Source organism: Rhinolophus sinicus, chromosome 4 (genome assembly GCF_057876585.1).
Source record: "Rhinolophus sinicus isolate RSI-liver-muscle chromosome 4, RSI-T2T, whole genome shotgun sequence".
Lineage (NCBI taxonomy): Eukaryota > Metazoa > Chordata > Mammalia > Chiroptera > Rhinolophidae > Rhinolophus > Rhinolophus sinicus.
This window is the reverse complement of record NC_142504.1, coordinates 42,536,612-42,553,013: the sequence shown is the minus strand read 5'-3', so window position 1 is coordinate 42,553,013 and position 16,402 is coordinate 42,536,612. Positions and strand designations below refer to the sequence as shown.

The window sequence follows — 16,402 nt, the reverse complement described above, 5'->3', positions numbered from 1 at the left end:
TTAGGAGGTGGGGCCTTTGATAGGTGATTAGGTTATAAGGGCAGAACCCTTGTGAATGGGCTTAGTACTAGAGTTCCCCAGCCCCTTCCACCATATGAGGACACAGCAAATAGACAATCATCTGTGAACCAGGAATCAGGCCCTCACCAGTTACAAATCTGCCGGCACCTTGATCTTGGACTTCCCAGACTCCAAACTGTGAGAAATAAATGGCTTGTTTATAAGCCCCACAGTCTGTGGTATTCAGTTATAGCAGTCTGAACTATGACGGCCTCAACAAGACATAAAGGATCTTAATAATAATATTATTTTTTGTCTTTTATAAGTATCTGTAAATTTATATATAATAACTTCAAACAACTTAATGGATTCACTTATTTTTGTGTTTTAATTCTGTGGAAATAGTACTTATGTTTTTAACTACAAACTAGCAGTATTCAGTATTTTTTAACTATATATTTATTATATTTATTTATATTTATTTTTTTATTTATATTTATCATATTTTTTAACTACATATTTTAACTAATATTTTTCTTTAACTATAAAGTACCCTCTGAAGTTAGTGCATCTATATTTATACCATTTGACATTCAACTGCTACAAGGAAACCCATAAACAAAACTACATAATTCTAGTGACAATGTATAAAAATAAATAATATAAGCAAAAAGGATATATTTGTACAAGGTACCAAATAGTTCATCAATAAGTAAGTTATTATGAGGCTCATGCAGCTGCTTAATAAATATTATATGATGAAGACCATGATGAATTATTTGTCCATAGACCATTTGATTGTAATATAAATGTTTGATCTTTGCTGCCCATGTACATACTTACTCTTCAAACAAAATGAATTATTCCTGAACAGCAATAAAATAGACTTCTTCAGCAGTCCTACCATATAAATGTCAAACCTTGGCAAAAAAACAAAACAAATGTTTTATACCAATTAATTTGGAAAGGGCTATTAAATGTTGAGAAAGCTATTCCTTTGGATTTAATACTTCAACATGGCACCTGAATCGAGGAAAGGATTTGAAGTCTCTGGTGGCCAAGTGAAGGGTTAAATAAGCACAGAAACATGCCCAAATATCAGCTAAAGCTCATCAAATCTAGCCAAAGCAATAGGTTTTTGAAATACTGCATCCCCCCATACACAAATAATTTTGCAAGTTATGTCCACCAAGTTTACACTGAAATACCAGAAAAGCTTTTGAGAGTTCCTCCCATATAAAACATTTGCCAGAGGTGTCAGTAGTGACACCGTTCGGAGCACATGTGAAGATATTTCTATGATCCTCAGTGGCCTGTGAGTGGAGGAATGTGTTTCTTTGTTGATTGACACAAAGTTTTCTGTTTGGAAATGTTTTAAGGAAAACAACATTTGCTCTTGAAATTTTTTACTTTCCTGTTAGAACACAATCAAATACAATGGGTGTCTCTTGGAACATTAATTTCGCTTTTCTGGTGTGGATGTGCTATGATCTGATTGCTAATAGGGAAGTTTAAGGTTTGAGTAGATTTTTTGAGAGAATGAACATTAACTGTGATGCAATTCTTGAGACAAGCATCTGGCCCCTCAAAAAAGACAACAATAGAACAATATGACTACTAAGAAATCTGATCCATTTTTTCTGTGAAAAGCTAGCTAAATCCCTATAGAGACCACACAGCCCTGATGGAGGTCCACACAAGGCAACTAGAGAATGCAAATGCACATGCATATTACAGAGAGTCACACCCAGGGCTCTGTAAGCTTTACATGGAGGATAAGTACATCCTTACATCGACATTTGGCCTACCCCACAAAAACATCTAGATTTCTCAGGGGTGATAAAGCTATTGCTGTTCTTTTGCCTATCGATAAGAACAAGTTGTTTCATAGGCTGTTAGACAAATACTTGCTTATTCCTGGAATAGTTCAACCCAACCCACTTCTTATTCCCAGCTATTGAAGAGCAACTGAAATGTAGGGTTTACTTTATGATGGTCCCTGGAGATTGGGAGCAGTATGTAAAGCTACTCTCCTGTCAACAGACTTGTATTTTTTGGGACCACAAAGGACAGCATCAGGCTCAATGTAAATTTAAAGAGCTTCTTGTTTTAAAATTGACATGGGAAAGTAGTATAAAGGCCTCTAAAGTGCTAACCTCAAATTGCTTGCATGTTTGCTTTCCATGTGAATATACCATTCCTATCTGAAACTTCCCTGGGCTTTATCCAAGCCTTTTCTGGTATAAAATGCTCGAGAGAAAAGACTTTCATGAAAGGTCTTCAATTCTGTACTCTTATTCCTTAGTGGATGACTTGGAAAAGACCTCCAAGTACAAGATCATTCCCTTGAGGAAGGGAAGGGTATTGATACCATTGTTTGTTTTTTTCCTGACTTAGACTACAATAAGAATATTTAATTTCTACAAATCTCTGTTCTGGCATGGATGAATTAATACGATTCACAAAAATAATCAGCTTTCTTTAAGAAAGAAAATAATTTCCTAAAATTATTTTCCCAACATCCAAACACATTGAATTTGAAAAGGTTAGATATTCTCTTAACATGACCCCAGTGTACATTGGTTACTAGAAGGAAGGATTCTTTTATTTATTACCAGTGACAACATACGTGTATTAGTCTGCTCAGGCTGCCATAAAAAAATACCACAGACTGGGTGGCTTAAACAACAGATGTGCATTTTCTCAAAATTCTGGAAGCTGGGAAGTCTAAGATCAAGGCGCCTGCCAACCTGGTTCCTGGTTTGCAGATGGCCACCTTCTTGCTGTGTCCTTATATTGTAGAGAAAGAGAGATCTCTCTCTCTTCCTCTACTTATAAGGCACTGAATCCTATCAGATTATGGTCCCACCCTTATGACCTTATTTAACCTTAATTACCTCCTAAAAGCTCTATCTCAAAATATAGACGCAATAGGGGTTAAGACTTTAATGTATGAATGTAGGGGGAGGGACACAGTTTAGTTCATAACAATACTTTTAATAGAAATCTTAGCTATCAAAGATCTGCATAGGTCAGAATTCAGAAATGGGGAGTTGTTCAACAGGTATAAAGTTGCAGTTATGCAAGATGAGTAAATTCTAGAGATCTACTGTACCACATGGTAACTATAGTTAACGATACTATATTGGGTACTAAAACTTGTTACGAGAGTAGATCTCAAGTTAAGTGTTCTTACCTACACACACAAAAAGGCGGGGGCAAGGAAACTTTGATGGGTAGGGTTATTACGTTGATTGTGGAGATGGTTTCATGGGTGTATGGATATGTTCAAATCCATCAAATTGTATACATTAAACATGTAAACACTTTAATATCATTTATACTGCAATAAGGTTGTTAAAAACTGAAATGTATCTGGATACCTACATATCTAGAAGAGTAAGAAATAATAAGGAAAATAACTAGGAGGAGAAAAATAAAGTAAAATATTAAAAGTCTCATCTATTTTGTTTGTAAAGGAAAAGCCATCAAGACAACGAGAAACAAAGGAACAAAAATTAGTTCAGGGAAGCATGAAACCTGAGGATGAGTTGAGGTGATGGGAAGAAGGTATGAAGTAAATCTTCCGGGTAGACAATGTCTTGACAAAAGTCAAGTTTTCATATGAAAACCAAAAAGCATAGAAGAAATTCCAGGAGACACAAAAAGAAAATGAAAACTATCATTGTGTAGGAAGGTAACATTCATTCATTCAGCAATATTTGTGGACCTTCTGTCATGAGCAAAACTATGTGCTAAGCAATATGGGATACAAGAGACATGGTTCTTGATCTATTGGAGCTTACAAATTTCAATACAGCTATTAACCAAATAATTTCAAAATTCAATGTAAAAACTGAACTCTAAGAAGCACATGGAAGGAGAGGCTTATGGTGCTATAAATATATAATAAGGAATTTGACCAAGTCAGGGAAGTTGAATGAAGAGATGATAACTGAAGAAATAATAACTGAGTTGAAATTTGAATGATGAATAACTGTCAACTAGATGAGAAAAGAAGAGAAAATATTTCAAGGCAGAGGAGATGGCAGGTCTGAAGGAACTATAATGAGAATGGAAAATTACGAGGTATAAGAAGGAAACTATTCTGGATGGAACGGAGAGCATGGAGAGAAATGTGGTAGTATATGAGGTTAGAGATACAGGTGTGGGAGTAAAAGACAGTTTTGTCTCCTCCTTGTCCTAAGATCAAAGGAAATTATTGAAGAGTTTTTAACTAGTGTGTGTGTGTGTGTGTGTGTGTTGTTTGTGTGTGGTGTATGCTAGGGATGGGGAATGCTATACTTAGAGTTTTAAAATATTATTTTTGCAGCATTGAGAAGGGATTGGAGAGGAAAAATAGTGAATATGGATATAACTCCACTCAGAAGTTTATTCAAGATGAAAAACAATACTCTCTTGGAAAAAGAAGACACTTATGGAGTGTAATGGCCAAATTTAAGAGGTACGCAGAAGATAAAATTGACAGATCTTGAGGGATCAAATATGAAGAATGAAGGAAAGGGCATGTCTGAGGTGATTCTAGGCTTTTGGAGTTTAAACTGTGGAAATGGTGGCAACAATCATGCAAAAGAGAGCTTCAAAAGCAGATTGGACCATCCTACACCATAAATGAAGAAAATCAGAGATAAAGATAATAAACGATAGAAAAAATCTCCAAGCAGGTGAATTGCTGGTGATGAGAGGTGGGAAACAACGGGGGCAGCTAACAGGTATATCCAGGTTAGTGTATTCTAACAGGACTACATCAGCCTTACACATCTGACATGGAACAAATAAGTTGTCAGAGGAACACCTGGGGTTCTGGAGATCCTTTCAGGGATCTAGGAGATGAAAACTATTCTCTATATAGTGGAACTTCCAGATGCACTTGATGTATGATATTCCAAAAGATGGACTGCAGAAACAAATGAGATACTCAGTTATCGTCTTCTGATTAAGGTGGTATGAAAGAAATTTGCAAAAATCTAAATTTGCAAAAAATCTAAAACAATGCCATTGTTTACCCAGAAAAAAAATTCATTTAAAATATTATGTATATTAACATCCAATAAGCTTATTTTTAGTGAATTAATGAATTTTTAAAAATTTTGTTTTAGTTTCCAATACAATGAATATTGATTCACATAACCCACACTTGCAATTTGGGGCTCTCAATAACGTTAAAGTTGTCAAGATATCTTTAGCCCAAGAAGTTTGTGAACAACTAATTTAAATAATCCATGAGATTTCTTAAGGGACATCAACCACAACATAGTTTTTCTATGGCTAGGGAGCTATTAAAGATCACTTGAGGAAAATACAATTAGTCCCAACAAATATTATTTCTTCCTGAAAAGCTGTGAACTAATCTATAGAATGAACTGTTTTTCAGAATATGAAGTCATTACAGAGGAAAACCATAAGAAAGTCAGTACTTCATTTAGGCACTATTCAGGACCTCCAGTCTTGTTATGTGTTTGCAATGTCTTAAAATTCCATATACCTGGAAGCCTGTGAAAAGTTATATAGCCAGAGTATATGTGTGTTGCATTCATGTGGGTAGGCAACACATCCTGAGGAATGTGGTATCAAAGAAAACTGAGAAGGCCTGTCCTGAAACACCCTTGCACACAATTGTCAGGTGATAAGCAACGTTCATCCTTCATTTTCTGTGATACACAGATAGTAAGATTAAAAGGTTGGAAGCAAACTGACAAGAACAAATTTGTGGTTCATTCCGCTTTTTAACAAATAAAAGCAACTGAGAGCAGTATGCAAAACCTTGGTTCAGAAAGCAGTATGCAAAACCTTGGTTCAGAATATCCTTATGTCAAGGCAATGTCAGCTTTCACTTGACTAGATCATGCTGAAACTCTGAAATTTCAGTTGTATTACAGAGGCTTTGGTCTGTTTTGTTCACTTCTGTATCCCTAGCATTGAGAAAAGCATTTGACTTACAAGAGCTACTCAAAACATATTTATTGAATGAATCCTATAGAAAAGGGACAAACAACCTTCTTTGTGTTCTCTTGTACTCCCTGGGATTGCTGCTATGCCCAAAGCTTTCACTATCACTAGTATTTACTTATGACTTTGCATGACCTTCAGAGAAGACTGAACTTAGCTGTGCAATGAGCACACACGTCAATACAAGCAGACCTAAACTTATTATCTCTCTCCTCAAATTTACAATTCTCTCAAATTTGCATCATCTACCCAATAATGTAGAAAATATTTTAGACTTTTCTCTTTCTCTTTCTCTATCTCATCTCCCACTACATCCAAGTTGTCATTATATCCTAGACATTCTACCTCTTTAATATTGTTCACATCCTTCCTCACCCTGCTATTCGCACAGCTTACTCCTTTTGTTCACATTCTCTTTATTTCTTACTGGCCTATTGAAATCAGATCTTATCAGACCCACCTGCCTCTTTCCTCAGCTCTCCCCATGCCAATTACTCAGCGTGTATAATAATTCTTCTAGATCAGTGGCCTTCAAATGTTGTTGGCTTTTTGTTTTTTTGTTTTTTACTCCTGTCACTAAAAGAATGTTATTCTAATGTATTTTATTTTGTTGGATAGTCTTTTATTCTTTGCCCCATCATACTTTTCTGAAAGATTTTTGTATATTGAAATTAATTTTTAAAAATTCCTTGAATTACAAAATACTAAGATAAATATACATATTCACTAAACATGCACATACACATAAACACAGACATGTATATATGTATGTATGTATATATATATATACTCATATATGTGTGTATATATGTATATGTATACACATATATGCATATATTCAAATTATATATTTGTTGGAACCAGTATATAAATGATAAACAACTTATTCAGTATTTTCAAAGATCTCTTTGTTTAGTGCCCCCAAGTTTTCTACACCCCAGGACAATGCACCACATTAAAATTCAGGAGGGAATGCAGTCTGCCTTTGCTCAATAAAGTAGGAAAGAGTGGTTGTGAATGGGAAGGTAGGATGTTGACCTTGACTGACTCCTTAGGAAAATATGCATCTTAAACAGAAGACTTTAGGAAAGAATTTATACTGAAGTAGAGGAGGCAGAATTTAAGCCCTTTGAGCTATCCATGCCCCCAGACCTTTAGGAGAGTCATTATGCTCCCTGGGGGGTCATTGACACCAATTTGGAGACTACTATTCTAGATCACAAAGCATCAGATAAGACCATTCTCTGCTTAATATTTCAGGGTTTCTCATGGGAACTGGATGAGCCACTTTTGGCTCCTACTTGATCTGCCTCACATCAATCTTATCTTTTTTTTATTTTCTTCCATTTCTCTGTTTTCAGCTCATCCCTACCCATATCAACCTAATTACCACATCTTGAATATTGCAGTGATGCTCCACCCATCTTCCCTCACTGGCATAATCACAGCCGTTTTGTAAAACTGAAATCAGGATTATTGATAATAGGTGGAAAGCACCTCTCAGTAGGTGTTAAATAAATAGTGGCAGTTATCATTTTTTAATACAGATATCATATAATGAAACAAGAGTTTAAAAACCCTCCTTTAACTGTAGAGAGGATAAGTGACTTAATCAACTCTTATTTGTTTCTTCAAACATTGAAAACTCAGAATGAATTCAAGCAGTCAGGACTCATAAATAACCACAAAGCCCGCCCATGAACTGAATGATACAAATAAAAAGTGATAATATTCTGTTACAACCAGTGCATGTAAATATGTGTGTGGTATGCAGACTGCAGTAAAGGAACCCAAGATTGCCACCCACCAGTGTATACTCTGTATAACTCCCTCCCCTTAAGTGTGGGTGGAACTTGTGAATATCATGGGAGAGTCACCCTGATTATTAGCTTATTAGCTTATATTAGCTTCACAAAAATGAGATTTTGCCAATGTAATTAAAGTCCCTAATCAATTGACTTTGAATTAATTAAAGGAAAATTACCCTAGGCAGAGCAGACCTAATCAAGCAAGCTATTTACAAGAGGGTGTAGAGGTCACAGGCTCAAAGTAACAGAAAGCTATCCTGCTAGGCTTGAAGAAGTAAACTGACATATTGTGGAGAGGGTCATGTGGTAGAAAACACTGGGATTTCAAAGGACCTGAGGACTTTATTATAGGTTTTACTGTATATGAAATCTAAAATATTTGGAAGAATATTCATAAAACATTATCTCATACTTTCCAGAATTCCAAAATGTCAACTTTTATTTATTTGAATAAAAGTATAGTCTCTCTATAATTTCACAAACTAAAATTTCCCTATAATAAATTACTTCTAAAATATTCCCAAAGCTCAAATGATTATTTTATTCTTGACTATTTAGGTTTGGCTTCTATCACCATTTTCGTAGAATTAAAATCCTATAAATACCACCCTCTGTTTAACAAAGCCATCAGAATTATTGTAAGTCACTTGCATAATTAGCCAACTCTTCCTTGGACAGAAAGGGGAAAAAAAATCTATGTAATAGTTAAGAAGTGTCATATTCTATTTATTTCTTCTCCCAATGTCTTTTAAAAATAACCCAAGATTGGTTGGAAAATGAAGAGGAGGGCAACACTTGGATATTTTTGGTGTGTGTGTGCCCAGTGGAAGTTGAATGTGCAGAAGTGTGTGTGTGTGTGTATTTATACTGGTCTTATTCCAGAGACAAATTATAAGAGTACCTAACACACACAAAACAGTTGGGTTACTGTACCTGAATGGCTTAAAATGATGGAAAGATGAACAAGATTTAAAAAGTCAACTGGTGAATCTAATTCAACCTATATAGAGAAACACTGTCACAGGACTCGTCTTTTATTTTAAAGGATCAAACAGATGATTCAGTTTCTTTGGAACACTGTGTTCACATTGAAAGCCTTCCAGATTCTGCAGTTATTTCACATATGCCAGACACATCCCCTTTCTATGGGCTTTATTTGAGTCGCCCAAAACACTTCCTTTTATTATCAGGTCTAAGTGGAGAGAGATTTACCTTGGCAATATCATATGGTGGATAACACTAAACTAGGTTTGTTCAAAGGAATATCCCCATCTGCTGTTCTAGGGAAATACACAAATACATGTCCCTATCCTCATAATTGTATAGTTATCATTCTGGATGCTGGTATATGATTATATGTATATTATGTATCTCTCTCTCTCTCTCTCTCTCCCTCTCCCCCCCTCTTTCTCTCTCTCTCTCTCTCTCTCTCTCTCTATATATATATATATATATATATGTATATGTATATATATGAATGTATGTGTATATATGGATATATCTAATACATAGATACTATCTAATATATATCTAATATATAGATACACATATATAAAGATATAACTATATTATCAAATCAATTTATAACATTACTACTTAATTACTAAATTTATGCATTTCTACTGGTCTTAAAGCATTTTAAGATTCAGTTGAATAAACAAGACCTGCACTCATAGAAATAAAAACATATCTATATCTAATTATTATCCAATAGTATTATTTCAGAGAAGAGTAAAAATGTGTGAGTTGACCATGGAGGAGAAGACCAAGTATACAGATTTGAAGGGATACCACAAAACAAGTGAGAAAAGAAGCTTTTTATCATAAATTCAGGAGGCTGGGATAAAGGACAGTATATAGAAAAGGACTGTAGGACTGTTAAAAGACAGGTTGGAGCAGAATGCAGGCTGTGTACAAGGACAGCCATAGAAGGAGGGATCAGCTGCTAGAGATTAAAGCTGTCTGTGAGAATCTTCCTCTAGACTTCTCCTTCTCCATTGCAGCCTCTATCATGCACAAGAAGAGGTTCACAGTCGGTTGATGGCTCACGTTATGTCTGGGGAGGACAGCTACAGGTAGGGAAAGGATACAGGACTGGAAGGTAAGCATCTAAGGTCCCAGCGTTTCCAGCCCTAATGGCATTATGATACTGCATATCATCCCTGATCTTTTCCTCATTCTCTGGATTTTCTTTTTCTTTTTCTTGATAATGTAAGAATGCTTAGTCTTTGCAATAAGTATAAAAGTTTTGTGGATATGTGTGCACTTGCATATTTACCTCTTACAAAATAATGGCTCTCTGAAATTCAAAAGTTTGAGTAGGATTATGTAACACATTTTTAAATATTAAAACCTACACACATTAAAACATCAAGCAAAATAGTTGTTAACCTGTCTCACTAATAACCACCTGCTTAGATCTAGTCTGAGAGGAAAAGGAAGCAATAAATTTGATCCTAACTTACCGCACATTTTAATTGCACAGTACTCCCAAGGGGTGTCAGGGTCAAGAGTGTAGCACCATGGCCTCGGCTTGCCGTCAGGATTGCGGCAATAATTATCATCAAAGCCCTTGTCGGGATATCTGCAAACCACACGAAGAAAAGTGTCATGTAAATCTGCCTGGAAACACCACCCAGCCCTCAGCTCACTAAGTAACTTTTGATGTAGCTTGGATACTACCAGTTGGGGAAAAAACAGATCCTGTGTGTTTTACCTGATGAGGAAGGCTAATAATGGAGAATTGAATCTATTAACTTTTATATTCTACCAAGTATAGCGAGGTCCCAAACCAAATCCCCTTTTCACAAAGCCCAATTAAGGATAGATTACATAAACATGACCTCATGTTAAATGCTCATTAAGAAAACAGGTCCTCTTCGATGGCAGGCTTAAAGTTTAAACTGAAAGATAGGTTTCAATAGCTCTGTTACTAATGATAGCTCAATTCTGGAACTAGAGACCTTTATAGGTCATGCCCTAACCTCCACCAGAGCAAGAGACAAACCATCACACCACTTTCTCTATACTCCCTCCTCCCTTTAAATTAACAGGGGCCCGAATTGGTGACTTGATTTTAATTGCTACCATGTCCCTTCTGCTCTCACTTGAAAGGCGAGAGATGCACTTAAAAATAAAGCAGAGTTTTAATTTCATTTAGAAGAACTATAAACAAAAAGATAGAGGAAGAAGAAAGAATAAAAATACCTTTCAGCAATTTCCAGACAAAGGCAGGGATAGAGTTTCCTCTGCAATTATTTGTATTTTTATTTTTATAATACAAATAAGAGAATTTGTTTTTCAACTAAAATGTTTCATGTGAAATGAATGGGCAAAAGTAGACTTTTTGTTTTTTAACCATTTAAGCTCAACACCTACTTCTGAGGAAAAGGTGGACTTTTTGTTTTTTAACCATTTAAGCTCAACACCTACTTCTGAGGAAAAGGTGGACTTTTTGTTTTTTAACCATTTAAGCTCAATATCTACTTCTGACTTCTCCAGACTGGCAATCTCAAAATACACCAGAATAAAGCAGCTAAAGAACTATTTGCTCTACCATCTCATTCCCTTTCTATGGGAATGACCTCTGTCATATTGTCACACATATGAGCCCATTTGTCACTGAAGATGTGGTTCTAAGAGATGGGCTTATATTTGGCAATAACGCCTCCTGCTACAACTCAAACTTGTCAAAGTGGTCATTATCGAATGGGCCTCTGTCTTTTTCCTGTTTGTGCTTCCTTTCCACATCCCACTGTTGCTCCTGTGTCCCAGACCATCCTGATTTCTAGAATCTTATCTAGTCAGCCAAGCCCAGTTGAAAGTGTAGCCATCATTCTCATATAACTCATCATAAATCCTTTTGCCCAAGACTTTCCAGATAACATCATATAAAGATTTATATGGCAGTTTTTCATGGAGCAAATAACAGTTTGTAAAAAGAGTCATCAGAAGCATGATTTGGTGGTCTTTTACCTTTCTGGCAAGAATTTGTGCCGATGTGGCGTCTGATGATCCCAGCGCTGACAAATCTTGCCTGATTCTGTATGATCCATGGGACCTCGGTAACTTTCCCCATTGCAGGTCATGCATTCAACTAATAAAATTAAAGTACGGCATGTTAATTGCTTCTGACAGAAAAATCAAGCACATCACTGTTCCATTTAAAGAACAGTAAATCACCTGTTTAGCAAAGAGATTTTTAGAAAACCTTACGTCTCATTTTAACTTTAAATTAGAGCCTAATGTCCATAAAGAGTGACATGAAATACTCCTTACAGAACTGCTCATATAGTTTAAGTGGGTTTTTGTACTCATTGTCCGACAGATTTACCACAGGGCCAGCATGCTACCTTTCTAATGTTCCAATAACTGTCTGAAAGGTATCCAGAAACTGGAAATATAAGGCAGAACCTTGAGGATTTTCCCTGTTGGTCTAAAATGCCAGGATATCAGTATCTATATTGTCAGTACAATACGCTCCTCTCTCAATTTAACCTCCAGTCACATACGTAGAAAATACACAACTTTTAAAATGAGTACACAGTGTACTCCCACAGCTAATGCCAACATCAGGACCAGATAGAGTGGAGAGACCAATTTTGGACAGAAATCTGGTACTATTCAAAGAACATGGATATTTTAAAAGAGGACACCACAACTGCTTTCTGTTAGTGAACGTCCATGTTGAATAACTAGGCAGGCTTACATTCTTATCTAGCTTGGGATAGAAACTGACCTGCTACTGAACTTCTTGTATTCACTCCTTTTAAAATGTATAAGCTGGTCTAATTATGCAGGACCTTACTGATGATTTTGTGTGGTTAATAGTTCTCTTCTGGCTGGCCTCTTATATCACACTGAAAACTCTGAGTCATATCAACTAGCTGGAAAAGAGGCTTCTCAAATGGACAGGTTGATTTGTAGCACAGCAGGCATCCTGTGGAATAAATCATTGCTTGGTTTTCCTACGAATCAGGCAAATTTCCCCAAACACATCATTTGTATCTTGTGATTATTGATCATCTAACTTTAGCTGAAAGGGAGCAAAGATATCAATGTTCAGTGTTATCTACTGGCATCTAGCCTAACGAGCATTTGTAATAATTTGGGATACAATATTAGAATAATCACTTTTGAATCTTTGACTTTTGTAATCTAATAGGACATTAACTATTAACTTTCTAAAACATGAGACCATTTAGCTTGATCCATCTACTTCTGTACATGTAGGTTGAAACCTGTGAATGAAAACAAAGGACCAATTCAGATCCTCTTATTTGATACTGAGATTCCCCAGACCACAGTCAGTAAGCTCTTGAACTGTAAATGAGAGGGGTCCAAGAGTATATTGATAAAGGCTCTCTGTTTGGCCAAGGTCATTTCCACATGGAAATGTTCAGTATAGTTTATGCATTATCACATTTCAGCTTTCCATGAGGTACAGATTATTTAGTTTCCTTTTCTTAAAGGACATAAGGTTTGATATCTTCACAGAAAATTATGTGACATTTATCATTGTTGTATGCTCTTTTGTATTGAATGGAAAAATACTATGGTCATACATAAGACATAAGTATCCACATACACAATTACGAATCTTGTATAGTACTCAGGAATCAGAATATACCTATTCTTCAAATGCAGTTTATAAGAGTATATCTCTTTCTAATGGGAGTAAATTAACTTATTTTCTAGGAAGCTGTACTCTGGGGATTATTATAAAACATTTTCCTGGACTTCAGGGTTTTTAATTTTCTTATGACCACTTTCCAAATTGAATGGAGCAGACCCACGATTCTCCAAACTTTAAGTGCATAAAAAGTCACTTTGAAATCTTGTTTAAGGAAGAAAGAAAGAAAGAAAGAAAGAAAGAAAGAAAGAAAGAAAGAAAGAAAGAAAGAAAGAAAGAAAGAAAGAAAGAAAGAAAGAAAGAAAGAAAGAAAGAAAGAAATCTTGTTAAAGGGCACATTCTGATTCAGAGATCAGGGCTGGGGCATTAATAACAAGCTCCCAGGGGATACTGATGCATCTGGTCCTTGGATCTCATGTTGAGTAGCAAGTTTGTAGATAATTTGTTCTATTCTAAAAGTAATGGCGTTTTAGAAGAGAATGGATTTTATGTGGTCCTTGAAGGATGGGTGAGATTTGGATAAGCTATAAAAGGACAAAATAACACCAAATAGTACACTAACATGAATTATTATATTATGTTTATAGTAAAGTGAAGAGATAAATATGGAGACAGTTTGTAGACCTAGCGAGATTTTTAAAAATAATAAAAGTTAATAAGAATAATGTTTGATTTTGGTAGGCAATAAAAGTTGTTGTTGGGGTGAGAATTAAATGTATTTTGTGATAGAACTGAGATGCTAAATATATTCTAGTTACATATTCTTTTATTATTCAGTAATTTTAACATTTACAAAGAGATTTGGTTGGTACAGTTAGGAAAAAAAGGGCTTACAAAAGTTTTAAGGGACTTACCTAAAACAGAGAATGTCAAACCAGTGTCTGGAACACAGGTGTTCTGACCCCACAGCCCAGTGTCCATTTCATTCTCTCTAATTGCCTTTTGGCCTACATATTTTAGCATGTTGCCTATATATTTTAACTGGTCATACTTAAATACAGACTGATAACAATAATTTCAGAAAGTCAATCCCCTGACTTTTTCAACATTGTCCCAACTGCTCTTTGCCTTCTTGTTTACAACAGTAAGTTGCCCTCCTATTGGTGTTCCACCAGTTGAAGGATATGGAAAAGGAGCCATGGGAAAGCAAATAGATTAGCTATTCTTATCCAAGGCTTAAAAGCTGTTGTTTCAGCATTCCATCAAGCCACCAGGTTTGTCATAAAAATTACCTCCAGAAAGCCAAATTTGCAACTCATGGTCACTTTTCAAACTTCCAGAATTCTAAGAACCTTCTAAGTTGTCCCAGCTCCACGTTAAGCAGTACAAGTGGAAAGTAAGTCTACCTACTCAAGGAACCAGCTGAAGTATGATCTATGCAGCAGTAAAAGGGGTAAAGATTGCCCCTCCTGCTCTGTTTTCTTTGAGCTCTCTTTATTGTAGCCAGTGTATTATTTAACCCTTCTGTCAAGTTCTGCCCTTTAAAACAAATAAATAAAAAAAGTAAAATGCTGTCCCAGATCACATAAACAGAAACTAAATAAATATTTCTATTCATAAGTACAGTATTTTTTCTAAATATAGTTCTGACCTAAACAGTAGTACGAAACTACAAAACTACACATAAATTGTAACATAAGTAGGATTTACTTAACATCTTTCTTATCATACTAACCAACTACCTCAAAAACTATGGTGTTCCATTTTTCTCAATCATAAAACTACAAGTGATCTGAGTTTACAGACTAAAACAGATATTTTGAAATTATCTCTCAGAAAAAATCCATGCTAGTGATTACTTAAGTAAAAATGAATGTTTAAAATATGGATAGTCCCACAAATCCACATTTACAAATAATGGTTATATTTATCTTTGTTTTTAAAAGTCTTTCTCCACACAGAATACGGAATTACACACATAAGATTTTGGCAGTATTATCTAGGATTTTAAGTGTAGGGTATTAAAAAATAATGATTACAGCTTAATAGAATTTGCTTAAATATTTGAAAATAATAAAAAAGACATCTGTTCCAATGACTCGTGATGGCTTTATGTTTAATCCTAAGCAAATGTTTAAGCAAGAAATTGGATTTTATGTAACTCAGTTTTCTATAATCTTTGAATCAAACATTAATGGTCCTCTTCTCTTTATATAATTATATAAGGTTTTAAATGAGATAAGAGTACTCATTTTCTTTTCGAATGCTTAATATATTTTAAAGTTTTAAATTATAAGAAAATAATATTATTCATTGGACATCAGATATGTATATATCTTCAAACTTTCAAAGAAATTTCAGACAATTATTTAGCTGAGTTTGATTGCTATAAATATTTCAAAAAATATATACTGTTTTACAAGTCCTTTTCAAAACAACAGTTCAAAATTTCACGTTATTTTTCTTGCTTAATTTTAAATATACAAAATGATTTGCTCATTACTACCTCATCCATAATGATGTAACCTTTGAACTTGCCATTTAACAAATTAAGATCCATAGATTAAAAAAAAGTGGCTCACCCATTATATTATTTAATCATTCTGGATTTTGAGGTTTCTCACTTAGATTTGTATTTTAATAGGAATGTATTTCATATGTACAGTATTTTGTATATTTTATATTGTTTATTTTATAAATAGCTGTTTTTCTTTATTAATGTATTGACAATGCTTCTTATTTTAGATCTTCTTTATTAAAATCCTGCTAAAACATTGTTCATTATAATGTGAATTTAAATAACACAGCTCAATTCACACACACTGAAAACTGGAAATAGGACTTTTACAATTACTTCTAGCACATTTATTCTATGTTGACTCTCAGTCCAGATCTATACCAGTGTATTTTGATGAAGGTTCTTATAAACCAGAGGTTGAAAAATCACATTCTCACACAGACTAGGCAGGTCACATAAATCTAAGCTGTTTAAAATTTGAACATGTTACCGTCCCTTGAAAACACTTTCTCAGGTCAAACAAAACCAGTAACA

At 34.8% G+C, this 16,402-nt stretch overlaps 1 protein-coding gene across 3 annotated transcripts in view; it reads right to left on the bottom strand.

Annotated features, from left to right (window-relative positions):
- Nucleotides 1–16,402, bottom strand: part of HGF (hepatocyte growth factor) — a 71,040-nt gene that overhangs the window by 36,004 nt on the left and 18,634 nt on the right. For all 3 annotated transcript variants that reach the window (XM_019746907.3, XM_088797791.1, XM_019746908.3), the window contains 2 exons: nt 11,754–11,874; nt 10,244–10,362 (listed from right to left, as the gene is read on the bottom strand). In XM_019746907.3, coding sequence (XP_019602466.1) covers nt 10,244–10,362; nt 11,754–11,874 — 240 coding nt within the window. The remainder of the gene's footprint in view (nt 1–10,243; nt 10,363–11,753; nt 11,875–16,402) is intronic.